At 41.6% G+C, this 22,272-nt stretch overlaps 1 protein-coding gene across 2 annotated transcripts in view; it reads left to right on the top strand.

Moving 5' to 3' along the window:
* TMTC1 (transmembrane O-mannosyltransferase targeting cadherins 1) overlaps positions 1-22,272 on the top strand; it is a gene marked incomplete at its 5' end in the record, with an annotated part of 260,055 nt that overhangs the window by 5,422 nt on the left and 232,361 nt on the right. For both annotated transcript variants that reach the window (XM_082666290.1, XM_082666289.1), the window contains 2 exons: positions 11,687-11,864; positions 20,421-20,494. In XM_082666290.1, the coding sequence (XP_082522416.1) occupies positions 11,687-11,864; positions 20,421-20,494 (252 nt within the window). The remainder of the gene's footprint in view (positions 1-11,686; positions 11,865-20,420; positions 20,495-22,272) is intronic.

The raw sequence follows: 22,272 nt of genomic DNA, 5'->3' as shown, positions 1-22,272 counted from the left end.
AGAATGTTCCATTTAGAACCATACAGAGGGTAAACTTTGAGACTTTTTTGCACTCGGAATAATTCTCTGGAGTTTATTCAGATTGTTGCATGTATCAGTAGTTCATTCCATTTTATTGCTCAGTAATATTCCATTGAATGCATGTATCACAGTGTGTTTAGTTATTCATCTGTTAAAGGACTTCTGGGTTGTTTCCAGGTTTTAGCTATTACAAATAGTGCCACTACAAACATTCATTTACAGGTTTTTATGTGAACATAAGTAGTTGTTTCTCTGGGATACATGTTCAGGAGTACAATTGCTGGGTCATATGGTAGTTGCATGTTTAGTTTTTTAAGAAACTGATAAACTGTTTTCCATCCATCCTATCAGCAGTGTATGTTTCTCTGCTTCCTCACCAGATTTGGTATTGTCACTGTTTTTTATTGTAGCCATTCTGGTAGGTGTGAAGTTGTGGCTTTAATTAGCATTTCCCTAATGGCTGATGGTGTTAAATTTTTTTTCATGTGTCTATTTGCCTTCTGTATGTCCTCTTTGTTAAACTTTCTCTTCATATTTTTTGTTGATTCTCTAAATGGATCTTTTTCTAAATGTCGAGTTTTGCGGTTTCTTTATACATATTAGATATAAATCCTTTGTCAGATATGTGGTTGGTAAATATTTCCTTCTACTCTATAGGTAGTCTTTTGAGCTTCTTAACAGGGTTTTTCCCTGTGCAAAACTCAAACTGATTTTTTTTATTAAAAGTATTATCTTTGATTTAGTGAATGAATGTCACACATACTAACGGCTAGAAATTCCCTTAAGAATAAACAATAAAAAAATTATTTATTTATTTATAAAGATGTGTAATGCTTTTTTTTTTCTTCTTTTTAATTTTTTGGCTGCACCAAAGATCCGTACTGGGGATCTTAGTTCCCTGACCAGGGATCAAACCTTTGCCCCCTGAGGTGGAATCTTAGCTGCTGGACCACCTGGGAAGTCCCTGTAATGCTTGTTATTATAAAGGTACTTACTTGTGTAGAAAGAGACTATTCACAGTTTTTCTCACATAAGAAATGGGCAGCAGTTGAAGTGAGGAAATGGATTATTAGAATGTCTCCTTTTACCAGTTTGGAGGGCAGGGCACAATGGAAAATGAAGGCAGCTTATGAAGGTGCAGTGATTTGTATCATATCAATTTAGCTAACTGGAACTGCGACTTAGAAATTCCTTTCCTGTGTTGTACAGGGCAAGGGCTGGACAGGAGAAATTTCTTCAAGGTTTGGAAAGTGAAGGTGAAGTGGTTACCGACGAGGATTCTTGGCCTCCTTAATCAATAGAAATTGAACTGAGGCCAGACAAAGTCAGGCAAGGCTTTACTGGGGCCCCTGCTGCAGCAACAGGTTCCCTTGCCTGTTCTCGCTTCCAGAGGTAGGCCAGCTTGTTCCTTACAGGGGGTGAGGGTAGGAGTGTGTCCAGGGGTCAGGCCAGAGGGGTGACTTAGGTGGTTTGCCCACCCATTAGGTGGTGTCCGGTGCAGGGGGCGTGCGCAGCGTCCTGCTTGTGCTCAGGGCCCTTCAAAAGTGGCAGTTGGGTTTTTGGTCTCTTTGAATGTTTTATCCAGAATTTGCCCCAGCTGGGCATGCAAGCAGTTATTTTTAGTCCCATATAGTTTCTTTGTATTTTGTTGCTCAAGGAGAGGTTTCTCCAGGTGCAAGCATTGCAGCACTGCAGCAAAGGGTCTCAGGTTCCAGCCTGTCTCAAAGTGGCCATGTTCCCGAAAGTGCAGTCCCACTGCTCACCGCTGGAAAGCCAGTACTTGAGAGGAAAGGTTGGTGGAAAAGAAAGTTTGCTTATTTCGGAGGCGACAACTGGGGGAGAAGGTGGACCCATGTCCAAAGTCCAACTCCCCACTGACAATCAGCGGACAGGAGCTTTTAAAGGGGTGTTTCAGGGATGTATAGGCGGAGGGAGGGGGCCGTGTACAGGAACAGCACAATCAGCTCTGACAGTCATCTTGAACTTGGTCATGCGGTGGTGGTCTGATCAGCATCATCTTGATTGTTTTAAACACAGGGTCAGTCCCAGGGTTGGTTTGTGCCCATTTCTTTGAGGCCAGTTCTTGGAATTGTGGCAGTTTATGTGATGGCTACAGTCTGGTCATCATGTAGTTAACTTCTTCCACCTGATGGGGGTTTCAATATTTACAAAACAGCTCAAAAGATATGGCTCAGGATATTATCTATAGCCCTTGAGGAGGAACTAAAAGTCCTTGACTTTGCTTAATGACTAAACTATTTAGTCTTGTTTGACTGCTTTCCTTTGCTTCTGCATTTTCTCACTTCTCTGATTAAATTTTTTCTTTGACTAAAGATTTTCTACAGACAAAAGGCGTGCGGAGGACATGGGGTCGGGGTGGGGTGGGGTCTGTCCTGGGAAGGCCACATAGGGTCCTGTTCTGTTTCAGCCATGTACCCACTCAGAAGGTGTGTGTAGGTTTGGTGTGTCGCAGCTCATGCTGGTTGCCCCAGGCTTGCTGAGTAACCTGCTCTGGTGTGCAACAGCAGCTAATTCTGCAGCTCCTCCGGAATTCTTCAGATCTCCTTTAGCTACTTGGAATCATAGTGCAGGTATGTGTGCAGCACTGTGGAGACTGCTGGCCTGTTTGCAAGCCACTCCCATAGTTAAAGTTGGAGCCTAGGAGGCTGCAAGAAACAGAAGTGTATTCTAGTTAATCTTTGTGGGTTCCAGTCCCTCCTTCCTTTCCCCTACTTCAAGTCCATCCTTCCTTCTCGAATGCCTGCCCTGCTGGCGTTCCACTTGTTATAGACACAGGAGCAGCAGCCTTGCATAGGCTATGTAAGGAGTTCCCATGATTGTGGAAGGTCAAAACTCTGCAGCAAATTCCTGCTGCTGTATCATTCCTGATCTGCTTCTCTGGTCAAACTTTAACTGATACAAATAATAATTTCTTTGTGTTGCTTGAAGTGAATTTAGAATTCTAATGAATTTCTGTCTCAAGTCAAATCTTCTGTTCAGTCTTTTCATAATCTCATTTCCAAGGACACACAGGAATATTTTTGGACTGTTGTAGAGCAGAATCAAAACATCTGTGAAAACTTAATCTGCAGCAGTAACCTTTTTTATTTTTCTTCTTTATCCTTCACTGGCCATGACATGTTTTTCACTGTGGAATCAGGTGAAGCACATTAAGTCACTTTGTAGACACTGAATTGACACAGAACCAAACCTCGTAATGCCCGTAACGCCCACCTTGAAAAATGGTCCTGATTGATATAAAAGGTGCTTAGCTTTTAAAATTTTATTTCCTTTCTACCCCCCTTTCTCTTGAGGAGAAGCTCCTGCTGGATTGTTAGCAGTGCCATTCCATATCAAGAAGCAAGGAGAAGCTTCCTTCAACAAGAAAGGACCACCGGTTTTTCCATGTTAATGATGGGGAAGCGAAGGCAAATTAAATGACCTCAATTCTCTTTCCAGGTTTAGGCTGTTGAATGATAGTATTCTACTAGTTCGCTATAAAGTTTTATTTTATTGAAGGCTCTGATGGTAATATAAACCAGATGAGTGAAAGTGGCTGGTTTAAAATGTCAGAGTTAAAAAATAGAATATCTTAATATGTGCAGCTGTAAGGATTTGCAACATTTTAATGTTTAGATCTTGAGAGTTTTTTTGCATCAGTTTGCATCTTCTAGTCACAAATGATATGCCAACCATGAAAATCAGCTCTAACTGCTGTGCCCAAAACCTAAAAGAAATGGTTTGATTTGACCTCTATGGGAATTCATTTTGAGATAGTCTATTGCTACAAGACATAATTCTGTTTTCTAAGTCTGTGATAGGAGACAAGTGAAGACTGTTTAGGATGTTTGACTAGATTGTCTAGGATGTTCAGTGATGGATGTAGTTAAGAAAAAATGTGATTGGAGGCAATAAAGATTTTATAGAGAAAAATGAATTAAAAAAGTCCTCTGAAAATTTCATGCCAAACTAAGTTTATCTTAGAAACCCCAAGACGAGGAGGTTAGCATCCTTGCCTGTTAGGATATGCTTTAGACGTAAGATAGCCTTTAGGCTACAGTCTGTCTGGTGGTGTAGGAGGGATAGAAAATGAGAGGAATATATTTCTGTATCATGAGGGTATTTTTTTTTTTTTTTGCGGTATGCGGGCCTCTCACTATCGTGGCCTCTCCCGTTGCGGAGCACAGGCTCCGGACGCGCAGGCTCAGCGGCCATGGCTCATGGGTCCAGCCGCTCCGCGGCATGTGGGATCTTCCCGGACCAGGGCACGAACCCGTGTCCCCTGCATCGGCAGGTGGACTCTCAACCACTGCGCCACCAGGGAAGCCCCAAACATATATACCTTTGAAAGAAAAAAACATTTGCTAAAAATTGACAGCTCAGTTATAGGTATAACTAACTATATTATATTTGGTGTTGATCTGTTCATTTTTGTTATTTACTGCCTCACTTCTGGAAGATTTTTCTTCCGGGACTTGCTTCCTTCTGTGGTCACTGATCTTCCTGCCCTCAGTTTCCTCACCCTTTCTTTGATGCAGTCGCTACTCTGAGTACTATGTGACAACAGAGACTGTAACGGCCTCCTCCTGACCGGCTCCCTTTTGCCTGACCCCTCCCTACGGCTTCCTCAGAGCCAGGTGAGGATGAGTTTTGCTTTGGCCTCAGGGCACCATCTCCCTGCTGCACTTCTGTTTACATTGGTGCCTTGGAACCGCATCCTTTGGTTCTTTATATACATGAAGTGATGACGATTTGCTGATTTATTCCTGGTCCTGGAGGGAATGCAAAAGAAGAGCAACTAAAATGATTAAGGGCCTAAGGGATTCTCCTTAGAGGAAAAACGAGAAGAACCAGATGTCGTTGTTTATTGGCTGAATGATCTAAGACTATGGAAAGCATTTAGAAGTATGAGAGCTGTAATGAAGGCAGGAGGTAAGAAGAAGAAAAATGAACGGGGATATAGGAAGACGGGAGAACTAGAACCGGGCTGTGGAAAGTCACCCGGAAGGTGTTGGAGAACCCATCATTTGAGACACCAAAAACAGAAGATGAGGGGTACATTTAATTTTTTCTTTTCCCAGGTTTATAGTCTTACTGGAAAAGAATGTATGTTGTGTTGCTGCTGAGAAAACTGGATATTTTCTGGCAAGCATGGCAACCATATGCAGCCTTACCTTAAGCTTTGAGACCTGGGTATTGTTGTTCTGAGTATCACCTGTCTTGAATCGCTGGGTTGCTTAGGGCAGACCTCTGGGCTCCATCTCAGATCTGCTGGCTTAAAATATCTTGGGATGGGATTAGGAAATCAGCGGTTGCAACTAGCACACTGGTGATTGAGAATCCAGGGAAGCACTGGGACTCAGTGGAAGTCTATGTTTAATGAGGTTGAGATGCCCAAATCTGCCTGGCATGGCAGAGAAAGGACTCCAGAAGCTCATTGAGATAGGAATGTTGGGGTGCATTTATCACCTCGTCTGCACACACCTCACTCCCACCCTCTGCTGCATTCCCTGAGAGGGCCAGGTGCTTCTCCCTTCATTGAGACATTGAGAAATACATTAGTGAGGGAGTGCCTGCAAGGTTGGGAAGCTCTGTGTCGGCTCTTTTCTGTAGGCCGAGTGTGATGTGGGAGATGCTGCCATTGAGGTGGGTTTTCCGACTCCACTGGGGGTGATGGGAACCTGGAGTTCCAGAGGCCAAGTGACAGAGCTTAGCTGCCAAAGACTAGGTGAGAGCATTTGCTATGACAGGCATGAGGATGCGGTGATAATCAGAATGTTTTGACCCACAGGGATCATTGGTGGTGGCATGAAGTAGTCAGGCGGCCCTCTTAAATGTTACTTGATCTATATACCAGGAAAATTGCAGGTTCAGGGCCCAGAACTAGACACGAGTCACGGCGATGGAACATCACGACCTCTCATGCAGTTTCCAGACCCCTGCCAGTTCATTGACGTACGGCTGTTTGACTGAAATAGAGTTGGGGTCCCCTTGAGGAGGGACCCTAGTATATTCCCTAGTAGAAGTCTCTTGCAGAGATACAGGCTGTTTTTATTTTTTTCCTAAACCAGAGGTATTTTTCAAAGAAGAAAACTAAAAGACAGTAATGGGCTTTACCTAGAGCTCTAGGCTGTGAGGTGTGCATTGCTGGATGAGGGACAACCAATGACTTTCTTCTCCTCTCCTACCCCTCCTCCTGTGGCTGCTTGATGCCAAACTGTGTGACCCTGTGACCTTTCCTGGGAACAGGTGCCTTCCAATTGCTGTGAGCTCAGTATGGCCCACCCCCTTTCTGGGCACTTTTACGAAGAGGCCGAGGATTTCAGACAGAGACGGGGCTCTTTACGTTCTGTTTGCCAAAATCTGGCAGGCTTTCAGCCAGTAGGCATGACTATTAAGATTATTTTAGAAAAAAACGTTGTTTTACTTCCTATTGCTTGGCCTACCTTTATATGAGAAAGGAAGGCTAAATCAAATAAAGTTAGAGATTCTTTGAATAGAAAGAGAAAGATGATCTTTTCCAACTTCCAACTTCATGTAAGTTTATTTGTTCGTCCAGTAAACCTTCACTTAGAATCTACTGTGTGCTAAGTGAGATGGATACAGTGACAAAAAATTAATTTCTAAAAATGTATGAAAATGCTCATAACATTTGAGGAGTGTAGTAAAAGAGTTTTAAAAAACTGATTAAATTCTTTGATGGAAGTACGTTCAGGGTGACGTGGAACCTGAGAGACTGTCCTCTTTAGGTGGTGTTTAAGGTAGGCTGTTATCGCATCTCTGTGTGGACATTTCTGGTTATCCCAAACACCGATTCTAGTTTTAGATCTTACATCTTTCTCTGAGCTGAAGTCTGCCTCTCAGTAGTTAGTTAGCAGGCCCCGTGGCAAACTGTGAGTACTTGAACCACCTAAATGGGCACCCAGGTGTGTCCATGCAGCCACGGAGGCCCAGAGTTGCCAGGTCTTCTAATATTTGAAGAGAAGCTGGAAGTTTTTATATGAAATCACCTGTTTTATTGTGTGACGAGCATGCACCAGGCACTGTGCTAGACACTGGGGATGTAGCTATGAATATGTCACAGAGCCTTTCCCCTGGAGAACTTGGTATCATTTCTGTCTGCCACCTTTCTCCAGGCTGAGTGTCCCCCATTTCCTCAAACCTATCTCCCTGAGACATCACTTAGAGACCCTTCCCCCAGCATCCTGGAGCTGTCCTGTGAAGGTGCTCTGGTTGAAGTAGCGCCCTGAGGGGCTGCTGCCCCACACTGGACACCACCCACGTTCCCTTTCCCACTTGCACAGAGAATGCCTCCCTCTTCCTTATCTCTGTACCTGGTAGGTTCTCCTACTGCTAGAATTCTCTCACTTTTAATCATCTTTCTCTGTTTCTCCTCTCTTTCACCTGCTATGCTGTTAACTCTTCAGTAGCCAATGCTGTGTCTTCTCTTTGTATCTCTGGGCTCCACGTTATACCTGGCATCTAGCAGTTGCTCAATAAATATCTGTTGGAGTGAATTGAAATGAAAAATATTGACTTAGGCGGTTCCCTGACTGTCTATTGGTAGTTTGGTCTGTTTTGGTAACCAGGACACAGTAACTCGGAGCTTAGGATAGACTAACAGCCCTTGGACATACCATGTGTAGAGTTTTAATCTGGATTGCGAATATCTTGTTCTCTTTTATGTCCAAATGTGGGTCTTTACTGTTACCCATATTCTGTCGAATCCTCTTAGAATGAAGTAACAACTTCAAGCATTTAAATTCTTTGTGAAACTCAGTCTCCCAGTACAGTAACTAACTCTCCTTCCCAGATACAGGCCTTCTGCAGGTTTGGTTAGCATATACTATAGATTCGTTTAAGATTTTGGTAAAAATATTGAACAGCTCAGAGATATTATCAGAACCTGTGACGTACCCTGGAGGTCTCCATCCGAGGAGACATTGATTTATTATTCACCACTCTTTGTGTGTGCTCAAACCTGTCTTATTCTATCTTGTATGCAAGGAGATCCTGAGAGAGTCTGATAAATGTCTTTGTTAAAATAAAGATGTCATGCATCTATCACATCCCGTCTCCTATTAACATGTGAATTAGTCAGTTAACTCCCTTTTTGTGAACCCCTGTTGGCGCCCAGAATCAGATTCTTTTTCCAGGGCTCACAAATAGAATAAGTTCTAAAATTTTGTCATCATTTCATCTTAAGCTCACTTGTCTATAATTTGGAGAGTTCTTTCTCCATCTTTTAGACATTTAGAAAACTCTCCTAATTCTAGATTTTTGGTGATTTCTCAAAGCTTAGATTCACTAGTGTCAGGTACCATGTGAGAGGCTTTCACACTGCTACCTCATCACTGCAGTGGTTCCCCATTCAGCAATTAAAAAAACATATTTTGGCATCTACTTGAATTCACTTAAAACACCAGGCACTCTGTCCTAACCAATTTCCAGATATAATCTATATGGATAACATCTGCATATTTTCAGATATGGTACATATGGACACAAAGGTGACTCATGCCTACTATTTTATATCATTTTGGAAGGGGAAAGGAATGTATGTTAATTACCTCATAAAAGTGTGGTAATATAGTACGGTCAGTCGTCTTCAGTGATGCTTTTTACTTTCCAAATGGTTGAATAACAAATAAATTAGAAAAATAATAGGTCTTTTGTTTTCTTTTTAGAAACAGTGCTATTATTTGTAATCCAGAGTTATGATCTAAAGTATAATATGTGTGGGAATAGTCAAATCCATAAGGGTTTTGGTTTATTAGGTGTCTTTCCTTCTCTGTATTGCCGTTTTTGTAATTAACACAGTGAGGTGCATCTTTTAGATTGACAGGGCCATTTCCATCTCTTCCTCTACTCACACTCACAAGACTTCTTGTGGGAGTTTGCTCCCACACCAAGCAATTCTCCGACACCTGCTGGGTGTCCTAGAATTCGATTCAGTCCTGACACTCCCTACCTGGAGTTAGCATCAGATCCGCCCAGGGAAGGGCTTGGTTCTACACGATTGCCCCACTTCAGACACCAGTCGCAAGTACTGGGTCCCCAGGTTACCCCCATTTATGTCTGACCTGGCTACAAGTTGGGGGTTCCCAGAACCCCCTCCTCAGCTTTGATAATTTGCTGTAATGGCTCACAGAACTCAGAGAAACACTTATGTTTACCAGTTTATTACATAAAGAAGGGTATGATAAAGTGTACAGATAAACAGCCAGGTGAAGGGATGCACAGACTAAGGTCTGGAGGGTCCTGAGTGCAGAAGCTTCTGTCCCTGTGGAGTTGGGCTGCATCACTCTCTGGGCATGTTGATGTGTTCACCAACCTGGAAGCTCTCTGAACCCCATAGTTCAGGGAATTTTATGGAAGCTTCATCACGTAGGCATGATCGATTATTAACTCAGCCTCCCTCACCTATGCCCTCCCTGAGGATGGGGGTAGGGCTGAAAGTTCCAAGCTTATAATCGCACGTGATCTTTCTCGTGACCAGCCCCCATCCTGAAGCCATCCAGGAGCCCAGTAAAAGTCACCTCATTAGAACAAAAGACACTCCTATCTCCCAGGGAATCCAAGGGATTTAGGAGCTCTGTGTCAGGAACCAGGGCCAAAGACCAAGGATTAGAACAAAAGGTGCTCCCATTGCTCTTATCACTTAGGAAATTGCAAGGAATTTACGAGCCCAGTGCCAGGAACTTGGGGGCAGAGACCAAATATTAAAACAAAAGACGTTCCTAGCACGTGTATCACTTCGGAAATTACAAAAGTTTTAGGGCCTCTGACCAGGAGTTGGGATGAAGATCAAAATATATATTTCTTACTATATCACAATATCACATATATATGTATATATATTTTTGAATACTTTTCTGGTTATTTCCTTACAGAAAATTCCTAGAAGTGGAATTTTTGGCCAAAAGTTGTATAATTTTTAAAGCCTTTGATACATGTCGACAACCTAGAGACCTTTCAGTTTGGGCACCCACCTACCACATGTGAGATTGCCTGTTTTCTCTCATTGAGATGGGTGTGAATGAATTTTAAATGAATGGCTTAGCTGGTCTGGAAAACTCAGCCTGATGAAGTGAGAAACAGTGTAAAATCAACCTCAGGGGGATGGACTGTCAGGGAACTGCACCCCCGTTCCCCGAGGATAGGGACTTAGTCTTGTCCTTCTCAGAGCTCCGCCATCCTGAGCTTTCTGATTTCCGGCAGCTCTATCGGCCTGTGGGCGTCCTCTTTTACTGGAATGGGAGGGATGCTGTTCTCCCTTCTTTAGCTGGACGTGCCAGTCCCCTAGTTCACTGCCCTTTCCTCTTTCCTTCTGAATGAGGTATTTCACACTGGGCTCCTATCTTAAGGATCTTGGGGGTGTGCGCAGACTCATGGGTCTGTCAACACAGCTGTCTGGAATCTTGCTTTGGAGCCCTGGAGTTGGATCCCTCACAGCAATTCATTTTTCTGGGCTTAGTTAGGACCATGATTACTTCAGTGGGAATGAAAATTGAGTTGATTAAGTGACTATGACATTTAGATTCATATGTCCAAATAAAGCCTGAGATGTTTAAAATTCTGTAGGTTAAAGCTGTGTATGAATCAAGTCAAGTGTTTAGAATATGCATATGCCATCGCTAAAGTTGACTTTTAGATTCTTCATTGTTTTTGGCAAACAGGAGGTGTTTGTGTAGGAGAAGCAGATCAAGAGCATGAGAATAAAGATGTGGTATTACTGTTTTGGTAAACTGGGCTGGAGTCTAGACAGCTATAGGCAGTACCACTTAGGGTGTGTATGCTCTCCCAAGAGAAGAACCCTTCCCTATACAATTGTATCTTTTCTATAACCCTACAGACTCAGTTGGGGACATTCTGTCCTGTTTTTAAATTAAAGGCTACCTTCAGAAGTCTCTCTGTTGTGCATTTCTGTCTTAGGAAAGTGTTTTTTAAGATGTTGAACAATTAATTTCCCTTCTCTTTGTGGTTCTCTTTTTAGTTTCTTTGTTGTAATCCTAGAATTCAGATTCTGAGATCTATAGGAATTTATGTTAGAAAACATTTAATACAAATTCTGAAATGCTATGTTCTTTCTCATCCTTATAATTTCTGCTACAGCTGGTAATTGTGGATAGGTGCCCTGAAGATCCCTTGTGGAGTGGTAATTAACGATGATTCCTTGTGCGTAATCTGAAAATTTGGTTCCTGGTGGCACCGTAGGTGAGAGAACACAGTCATACCTGGTTTGTCTCAACCTTGACCACAGCCGCAGTTTCCTGCTCTCTTTCTAATCTGTGGTGGCCATAGCTCAGACCCACAGCGCTGTGGACTTGCCTCTAACACTCAGCTGCTTAGGAAGAGGTGGCCATGATACGGGGGGGTGTTTGCATCAGCCAGGGAGTGAGGGAAAAATGGGTGGCATGCCTGTCTGCCTGCCTTCTCAGTGAGGCCACAGTTTTCTGAAGTAATATTGTATTGCATTTGCAGTGATTTCTGCAGATAGCAAAATTTTTAGATAGGAAAAAAGTTACACTCAAATGTACAGAATCACCTGATATTGGGAATCATTTAAAAATAATTGAATAACTTATCTTTTAAAATGATGGATTTCCTTTGTTTGTGCTTATGTTCTGTTTGTAGCTAATTCAGTTTTTGTTTGTTTTTACAGGCTAAACATCTTTTTGACTGGCATGAACCCATTCTACTTTCATGCAGTAAATGTCATTTTACACTGCCTAGTGACCCTTGTGCTGATGTACACCTGTGACAAAACTGTCTTCAAGAATCGTGGACTTGCTTTCGTTACGGCATTGCTTTTTGCTGTGCATCCTGTTCACACAGAGGCGGTGAGTGTCATTGGAACTCAATGAAATAATGAAGCAAAAAAGTGATCCTGGGCTTCCTGGTGGCGCAGTGGTTGAGAATCCGCCTGCCGATGCAGGGGACACGGGTTCGTGCCCCGGTCCGGGAGGATCCCACGTGCCGCGGAGCGGCTGGGCCCGTGAGCCATGGCCGCTGAGCCTGCGCGTCCGGAGCCTGTGCTCCGCAAGGGGAGAGGCCACAACAGTGAGAGGCCTGCGTGCCGTGAAAAAAAAAAAAAAAAAAAAAAAGTGATCCTTTTCCCCTTTCGAAATCATGTGAATTTAAAGCTCTACTAAAGTGTTTATCTTTATATATAAATCATTCTGCATGACAGCTTTTCTTTCTGAATGTTCAAATGGCCTTTACTGCACCTTCAGGATTTCACACCTGTTTTTCACACCTGTTATTATTACAGGTGGCAATAAATGACCACAGTTCTTTATCTGCAGAAAATGTAAGTCCTAATGTGTTTTAAACAGCAAGGGGCATTTTGAGATACTTAACGCTGAGTCATTGTTCGTGCTCTACAGTTTTTTAACCTTTTCTCACTCTGCTTTATGTTTATAATATTCATGATGCACAGCTGTAAGTGCTAGGTGAGAGACTATAAAAAGTTGAACTAACGTTCCTCAAGTTAGACACATTTAGGAGACTTACCATCAGTTTTCCAAGTTATTTAGTATGAATTGTAGTTATTTGGTGGATAATGAGAAATTTATTTAGAAAATATAGATAGTTTAGATCTGTGCTCTTATTTAAAATATGGACTTAATCATTCACCAAGATGGCATCATCCAGCTAACCTTGTTTCACATCTCAATAACCACAGTTGGTGTATTTCATGTGTATTGCTAAGGGTGGATGAAGACTTTCCAAGGGGTATGTGGGTACCACAGTTTTAAAAGAATTGTTTCCAGAGGCTCGGATTGCATGCGGACACTTTCCTGCAGCTCACATCTGGGTCTGAGTGCACACCTGGGGGAAAGGTGTCAAATTGATTCTCCTCTCCCTGTTCCCCTTTCAATTGCCTTTTTCTTATTTAAAGAAAAATAAGGAATGTCTTGCATACATTTACTATGCCCCAGGGGTACAAACAGGCACCTTACAATGAAACAATTTGATATATTGGTGTCAGCCAGGTCTCCTCTAATTAAGGCATCATAAACCCAAAGTAGGGCTTCTTGTCTTTTTCTGTCTTTACATATTTCTGTGAGGAATGCAGCATGGCATTAGAAGTAGGCTGTGGTGGCCTGTGAGATTCTGGTTGTCATGGGGATGTATAATATGTTCATTTGATCTGACACAAGAAGTCTGATTTGGCCAATTGGCTTAATAATGAGAAATGGTTAGGCCATATGATGGACGTTTGCCACAAACAAAATTCTAAATCTGTAAGCTCAAGGTTTTGACACAAGTGAGAGTGATAAAGAGCGAGTGATAAAGAAGAAAATTATTTTATAAAAAATTACTTTCTTAAGGGTACTTTTTCCAGCCCTTTCTGGGTATTTTGGACTGAACAAGGTACCTGTAAGTGGAAGACTATTAAGTATAAGTAATAGTCCTTTGCAATTAAGTATAAGTAATAGTCCTTTGCAAAGTCTCAGTCAAGCCTTTTTGCTGTACTTCTGAGAAACTGTGAAAGCAAACGAAACTAATAACAGGTAACTCTAATGATGGGTACACTTCATTTATTTGCTTTCAGCCAGATTAAAGGAGAACCTGATAGAATTGTCTGCTGGTAGATCATTAAACATTATGCAAGATGATAGATCACCATGATTTTTCAAATAACTTGGGTGTTCAAAGAATTAAGTCACTGTATAACATGGCTACTTCTGTCCTCATTTATGTAAGCAGTGTTTAAATACAAAAGCTACGGATAGGACTGATGCCGCATGCTTTCTTATTCTAACAAAAAATAATATTCAGTCATAGATAACTGAATTTATTAAAAAGAAAGCTACAACTGTATTATTAAGAGGTGTATGTTTTATATTTAATAATTATTTATCATTTTTTCTAACTTACGATGTATTTAATAATTGAAAATAATAGTAATTGGACTAATAATACAAAATTGAAAATTAGCACTTAGGTGTTTTGATCACAGGAAATTTAAAAAATAAATTTAATTGCATATGTATTTTTACTACAGAGAGAGATAATAAGTAGAATATTTAAAAATGTAACTATAACACATTAAGAAAAAATGCTGAGGGGGAAATAAAATGGAAATATGAGTTTAAGGGGAAAGGGTGTAAGATGTCTATCATTTAGAGAAGAGCCTGTTCATATTTGTGTAAGGGGGACATGATGAGCTTCAAATTGCTGTGGTATGTTTCAGGTGCATTTGGTGCATTTAAAGGAGTAACATTATGGCGTTATTTTAAAATGCCAGTTTCTAAAATGCACAGGAAGTTAGATCCTTTGAATTATTAAAATTATGATGAAAAATTTTAGATGTGAATTTTAAAAGATGAGAGCAATGCATAAGTTTTCAATATGATTGTTAGATGAAGAGAAATAATCAAGGACCACTACTCCTAGCCATATAGAATATATGACACCAGGTCAGTGGCAATGTTTTAATCTAAGCCCATCAACAATATTATGTTTCTGACAAATAATTTCATAAGTAGAGTTAAAAATTCGTGCTTAGAGTGTCTTGGAGAAAATTTTTGTAGGAAAGAACAAATGAGTAGAATAAGAATGGTCCTAATTCTGTGCTTGCAGAGAGGGAGAGCCTAAAATGCAGGTAATCTCGGGCAGTGTGATCATGAGCTAGCTGGAGTTCTAAGAAAAAAGGAAAATCCTGTTAGCAAAATGACCTGTAAGAAAGGGTTTCACAAATACCGTATGCTAACACATATATATGGAATCTAAAAAAAAAATAATGGCTCTGAAGAACCTAGGGGCAGGACAGGAATAAAGACACAGACATAGAGAATGGACTTGAGGACGTGGGGAGGGGGAAGGGGAAAGCGGGACGAAGTGAGAGAGTAGCATGGACATATATACACTACCAAACATAAAACAGCTAGCTAGTGGGAAGCAGCTGCATAGCACAGGGAGATCAGCTCAGTGCTTTGTGACCACCTAGAGGAGTGAGATAGGGAGGGTGGGAGGGAGACGCAAGAGGGAAGGGATATGGGGATATATGTATATGTATAGCTGATTCACTTTGTTATACAGCAGAAACTAACACACCATTGTAAAGCAGTTATGCTCCAATAAAGATGTTAAAAAAAAAAAGGTTTCAAGCAGCTTTTGTACTAATCGGAAAAAAAAAAATCCATGGTAACACAATTATGGGGACAAAGGAGCCTGAGAGCTAGACATTTATTTGGGGAAAAATCTTAAAGAAACTATTTGCATTCACAAGGAGATGGGGGAGGCATAAGAAGGCAAAGAAATTTGACCTGTATAATAAACTATACTGGAAAGTAAAATCAAGAGACTGTTATTTAATTATAGATATTAGTTCAGGTTTCTAGAAAGGAGGGCAGAGAAATAGAGAAAAAGAAATGTGTGTTATGAAAACATAGTGATACATTATTTAAGAAAAAGAAAAACAGACCATAGTGTGATGAAAGAGGAAGTTAGTAGGATGTGTCTCCTCTTTGTTAAACAAGAACAAAAATGAGACCATAAATTACAGCAGGAAGGATGGAGGGCTTAACTTGCGGGGGGAGGGTTTAGTGTAAACATGTTGATATGATTAAGGATTTGCTTTCTTAATTACGTAACCAACAAATTGTTAAATGAGTGCTTGCTTAGTACAGGCCCTCTGCTAGGTGCCAAGGGGGTATGTGGGTGGGGAGTGGGGTCCCTACCCACAGTTTGTTCATAAGCTCCTAGAAAAGCCAAAGAGTGTACACATAAATACATACAAGACAAAGCAATATGTTGTAATAAAACTGAAATTCCAGAGAAGGGAAAAATTATTTCCAGTTTAAGTAGAGAGGAATAAATTCATTTAGTTATGTAATTTTTCAACAAATATTTGAGTGACTATAATACAGTCAATCAGTGCAGGGCTATAGCAGTGAATAAGGTAGACCTAGAGCTTTCCTCATTGAAGGCCTTGTGATTCTTGGGTTTCCTGACAGTATATTTCTTGGGAAATTTATGTTTTTCTGAATCCCGAATCATGAGAAAAATCAGAGAAATTGGGGAAATGGGGAAATCATTGTAATTCTCCTATGAGAATTAAAAGTTAACAATCATCATAGAGACATTACTGTTTGAAGGAATGCACTTCTGTCCAGTCAAAAGCAAGAGCAGGAAATGCTGACACATGGAGTTGAAGGTTAGGGTTGACGTTTCCACAGCTGGGACAAGAGTACTTAGGAGAAAATTGGTCATGATCTAATCAGCCAGTTTGGCTTTCAGCTGTTGCCATGTGTTAAGTGTGTGTTCCTGGCTCAGTCTGCCACCAACAGAACTCATTTTGCAGGTAAAATAATTAATAAATATAATATAATAGTGATAGTCCAAGAAATAACAAGTTTTGGGGGCAAATTAAGTCCTTACTTGGCAGTTTCCACATGTGATTCTGTTAAGCCTGCTAGGAGATCTGAATGTTACATTATTTGAATTCTACTCAATTATGTTCACTGATTTTTTTCAAATATTTGAATATTTGTTAAAGGAATACGGTTCCCAGGTTACAGCTACCTGCTTGGTGATGGAAACTTGAAGCTTAAGGGAAGAAATACATGCTCTCCATCTCTTTGTATATTTGACCAAGTCCTTTTGTACTTCCCAGCACCCTAGGTTCAGCCTGCATTGTCACGGGATCAAGCCCAAGGGGTGACAACTTGATGTTCCATCTTTGCTTCTTGTTGCCCACTCCCACCCCCTTTTCATTTATTCCATGCTCTCATCACTTTAACCTCCCCTTCCAGGAACACCCAGTATGCTTTCAGGACTCTCTTTCCTCTGCCTGGAATGCTTCTGCATTCCCTCTCTGGCCCAAGATTCACATCCCCCTGTCTTGAGTTTCCTGAAGTCCTCCTTGCTTGACCTTTAAGTCTCAGTGAATAAGGCCAGCCTTTCCACGAAGCCTTCCCAGATCCTACAGTCCAAATTAATGCCTTCAGTCTTCTCATGGCAGTGATTTCTCCCCTTTACAATACATGCAGTTTCCTTGTAACCTCTTAATACCCTCTTTGACTCCTCACCAGATGTTAACTGCTTGGGGCAGGTTTAATCCCTCCAGCTGGCATAAATACCTGGCAAATAGGAGGCACTTGTTAAATGTTTGTTGACCGGCGTGAAACATGCAATTACTGAACAAGATGATGTTGACAAATTGACTCACCGTGTGGCTAGTCTGGCCAGATAGTAGTTGATGACAAGCACCTTGTTTTTAAGACACTAACCCCCTTGCCGCAGAGACCCCAGCTTAACAGGGATACAGAGTAACTGTTCAGTGACTGCTTGGTGGTTTGGAGCTGGCAGCAGAGTCTCTCAGTGTTAGCACTGACATTTCAACCCCCGCTCTGAGCTTCTGCTCCAAGGGACACTCCATTCTTCAAATCTGGGCGCGTCCAGCTGGCACACGCTGCTATTGCTGCTGCTGTTTCCCGGCAGAGCTAACTGACTACAGTTTGAGAAGCAGGGCTTCAGGCGCCTTGAAGGCATTAGTTATGCCTGCCTAGCTTGTGATTGCCTCATTCCAGCTTGCCACACCCAATATCAGCTTGCCAGTCCTGCTGTTGTCTGGGTTGGCCACAGCAGTAGTGCTGTGTTGGGTGTTCCCCTGGGCCCAGACGCCTGGGCCTTATCCCAGGACTTTGTTGCTGGCGAGCTGGGCTCTCTGTTTAACCTCCCAGAGGCCTTGCTGGTGATGCCGCGCTCAGTGCTCAAAGGGGCGGTGCCTGTAGCCTGAGCAGGCCTGGGCTTCACAAGTGAACCATGTGCAGTTGTTGCTTTATGTACTGTGAGTCTGAGCTGGGCCTTGACACCGAGGTGAAACCACACTGTCACTAATAGACATATTGGATTATCTAATAAAGTTAACATAAAATATCATACATGTAAACCTTAAAGTAAAAAGATGGTTTCCATACATCACGCAGAAAAACCCGTCTCACTGTTAAGAGTCTCACCCCCTTTCTCTGCAGGGAAAAGGAAGAAAGAAGGGCATCAACAATGAGTGGGCACTTTGTTACTTATTACATCTTACTTATTACAACAGTAACGTGAGTTAGGGGGTATAATACTCATTTTAAAGATAACAAAACCAAATCTCAGAACTTAAAGATAACAAAGTTGAATCTCCCTCAGTTGGTTAGGGGAGCCTGTATTCAAGCCTTGGATGGTCTAGCTCAGCGGTCCCCAACCTTTTTGGCACCAGGGACTGGTTTCGTGGAAGACAATTTTTCCACAGACCTGGGGTGGGGAATGGTTTCAGGATGATTCGAGCACATTACATTTACTGTGCACTTTATTTCTGTTGTTATTCTGTTGTGATATATAATAAAATAATTATGCAACTCACCATCATGCAGAATCAGTGGGAGCCCTGAGCTTTCAGTTGCTACTCACTGATAGGGTTTTGATATGAGTCTGCAAGGAATTGATTTATTATGGTCTCTGTGCAGTCAGACCTCTCTGCTAATGATTATCTGTATTTGCAGCCGCTCCCCAGCGCTAGCATCACTGCCTCAGCTCCGCCTCAGATCATCAGGCTTTAGATTCTCATAAGGAGCGCACAACCTAGATCCCTCGCATGCGCAGTTCCCAGTAGGGTTCGCGCTCCTATGAGAATCTAATGCCTCCACTGACCTGACAGGGAGCAGAGCTCAGGCAGTAATGTGAGTGATGGAGAGCGGCTGTAAATACAGATGAAGCTTCGCTCACTCACCTGCCGCTCACCTCCTGCTGTGCGGCCCGGTTCTTAACAGGACACAGACCACTACCATCCGTGGCCCGGGGATTGGGGACCCCTGGTCTAGCTCCATGTGTGTGTCATTGCCTCTCCTTTATGACTGCAAAATTTGCTTATTATATGAAGAGATTTATAGGTATATTTCCCAGAAATCTATTTTCCACTATTAATTGTTGATTGATTCTCCAACACACCATGGGCTTCACGTCTTCTGTGATTCGGGTAAGGCTGTTTTCTGTGCCTGAATGTCAAGTCTGTTTATTTCCCTTGCGAATTCTTCCTCATGTGTGACCTTTTCTTTGAAGCATTCTTTGAACCATACCCCGTTTTTTTCCTTTACAGTTTTATTTCCTGGATTTCAAAAAATTAAGAGAAATGTACACGTTTGGAGTAGTGAAATAATACAAAGATTTATAAATAGCCATCTGTCCCCACCCTTCTTCCATTTCAGTCCCTTTCTGAAGTAACACAATAAAAAAATAATTTCAAGCTTAAAAAATGTAGTGACCATACACTCTTTATCCAGAGTCACCAATTTTTAACATTTTGCAGCAGATGTTTTATCATCCTTCCACTCTTTCTCCTTCAATATATAAAAATATTACTTGCTTTCTGAAGCATTTGAGAGTAGGTTGAATAATTCATGCTCCTTTACCCCTTAATAATTTCGTTGTCTATTTTCTAAAACCAAGGCCATTAGTCACTGTTTCTTTTTAGCCTCTTTTAGTCTTAAGTTTTGAACAGTCACCAGTCTTCAGTGTCTTTCTATTATATTATTTATATCTTTAAATGTAACTTAAAATTTATATTAGGAGTATATATAATATACAGTGTTATTAATATATTTGTCTTAATATTGTAATTGACAGTGGTTTATCATTTATTGCTGTCCTTATTTATTATGATGTTCAAATTGTTGCATATTTGGTCAGTGGGAGCCCATTGTTACTGGCTTCTGTGTCCTATTGACATGTACCTGTCATTTTTTGAGCACTTACTTTCTGACGTGAGACGATGATCCAAGTGCTCTTGTATCTCCTGAGTCTCAACCCTGGAATCAGCTGCTTCTCCAAGGGGCCCATGTTCTCTTTAGTGGATAAATGGCCTGTGGTTAGTGTCAGGATGGCTCTTTGCTACTGGGGTATTTTGCTTTCAGACCCTTTTGGTGATGTTGCTAAGAAACACATAGACGCATACATGTACACTCACACATAGTGATGGTGAGTTCATACTCCTTCCCATTCTTGTCTTATTTTTTTCCTAGTGCTCTGTAAACATCCTCTGTTCCATTAGCACTCTGGTGCCCAAAGACTAGCACAGTGTCCAGAACTCAGTCATTGCTCAAAAAAATATTTTTGAAAAAAACCAGTAAATGAATATACTTTGATGCTGTGAATTGATCTTCAATAGAAGAAAGGTTAAAAATGAAGTTAAGCATGAAAATCTTGCCCCTTCCTTCCTCTTTTTCTCCTTCTTTAAAATTATTGTTAAATATAACCAGAAGTGGTTAGTCATATATCAGAATTTAAAGAATAATGTGTTTTCTAATTTATTATTCCTTTCATTCCTCTGAAAACAAATAACATTTCTGTAATGCATTTCTGAAAGTGGTTTTCTGAGGTTTTTATTTTTTCACACTTTCTAGGTGGCCGGAATTGTTGGCAGAGCTGACGTGTTGGCATGCTTGCTGTTTCTGTTAGCCTTTCTCTCCTACAGTAGGTATGTATGTCTAAGAATGCCCTTATCTGTTTACAGTCATGCTGTCCCCTGGGAGTTTCTGGTGTGTGTGTGTGTGTGTGTGTGTGTGTGTGTGTGTGTGTGTGTTGACTCTGAGCTCCTGCCTGAGAGAGGAGGGAGGCTTCTTGGCAGTGAAATGCCCAGTGAGCTTCCTGGAGACCTGGGATAGGAAACCGTCTCCTTACCAAAAGCTAGACTGTTCTCTCTTCCAGCCGCATTCTGAACCATGTCATAGCCTTTTAAAAGGACTGCTCTCCCAGTGCTGGGAAGATAAGCTCTTGCTTCTTGATTTCTCTTACTTGTAGTTTCTTACTGAGAATGGAATTTGAAATCTTAGCTCTGAGCCAAAATATACTGGGTCTAGTCCTCTCTTCTAGTTAACTATGATTTGTTTAATTTCTCCTTTTCATTTTGGTCCTACATTTTGTTTTGTTTTTTTCCTCTTTATTATCCTCATTAAAGTAGCTCAAAGCTTAAAACAACAAGGCTGAATTGAAAGTAGTATTTCTCAACTGTGATTTTCCAATTTGCACATCCTTTCATCAAAATACAGAAGCTTCTTGCTTTGGTAGACTGAAAAACAGTAAAACAATTTCCCATTATTTTGCCCCTTTCCCCCTAACTTGATCAGATTCTCACCTGAGTCGTGACATATCCACATAGGGAAAGGGGTGGGTAAAAAATGAAGGTAGGGCTTCCCTGGTGGCGCAGCAGTTGAGAATCTGCCTGCTAATGCAGGGGACACGGGTTCGAGCCCTGGTCTGGGAGGATCCCACATGCCGCGGAGCAGCTAGGCCCGTGAGCCACAACTATTGAGCCTGCGCGTCTGGAGCCTGTGCTCCGCAACAAGAGAGGCCATGATAGTGAGAGGCCCGCACACCGTGATGAAGAGTGGCCCCCGCTTGCCGCAGCTAGAGAAAGCCCTCGCACAGAAACAAAGACACAACACAGCAAAAATAAATAAATTAATAAAATCCCTGTTTCCACTTCCCACCTCACGTCATTGTAGTCATTGTTTATTTAAAAAAAAAAAAATGAATGTAATGGGGGCAGGTGACTCAGAGGGTGGCCCAGGAGAAAGGGGGCCAGTGAGCCACATTGCCCTGCTTCCTAGAGGGATGCCTGGTTAAGGATTTGTGAACCTTGATCTCTGGGTCAGTTCATTGGCCTATAATCTTATAAAACCCAGTGACTCCAAGGAACACTGTTCTAAACCGGTGGTTCTCAGTAGGGGGCAAATTTGCCCACCTTGCCCCAGGGGGACATTTGCAATATCTGGAGGTACTTTTGCTTGTCACAACTGGAGAGGTACAGCTGGCACGTGAGTAGAGGCCAAGGATTCTAGAGTGTGCGGGACAGCCCTTGTAACAAAGAATCATCTTCCCTAAAATACCAGTAGTGCTGAAACTGAGAAACCTTGTTGTAAACCAGTTTAGAGCTTGGGTCAAAGATGGACTGAATTAAGCTTTATGAAGTTTTGCTTTAAGACCAGAGTCTCTTCTTAATATAGTACCAGGCTTCTAGTCCTGGCTTTGTAATCTCCCACTGCATTGCTAGGTATATAAAAGAGTGTTGTGAAAATATTAAAAATATAAACCCAAATTCAACAGTTGTTTCCTATTTGCTCTGGTGTTAGAACAAGATTAATAATCGCTTTTGAGTTTGAACTTGATCCTCAGCCTTCTTCTCTGTGTTGATCAATTTGGGAACATGAGTGGGCCCGCAGCATATCCACATCTGTGTGATCATAAGCTACACTG

The sequence above is a fragment of the Grampus griseus genome (genome assembly GCF_964374135.1).
Source record: "Grampus griseus genome assembly, chromosome: 11".
NCBI classification, from domain to species: Eukaryota; Metazoa; Chordata; class Mammalia; order Artiodactyla; family Delphinidae; genus Grampus; species Grampus griseus.
Note: the sequence above shows the minus strand (reverse complement) of the source record. Positions and strands in the feature narration are given on the sequence as shown.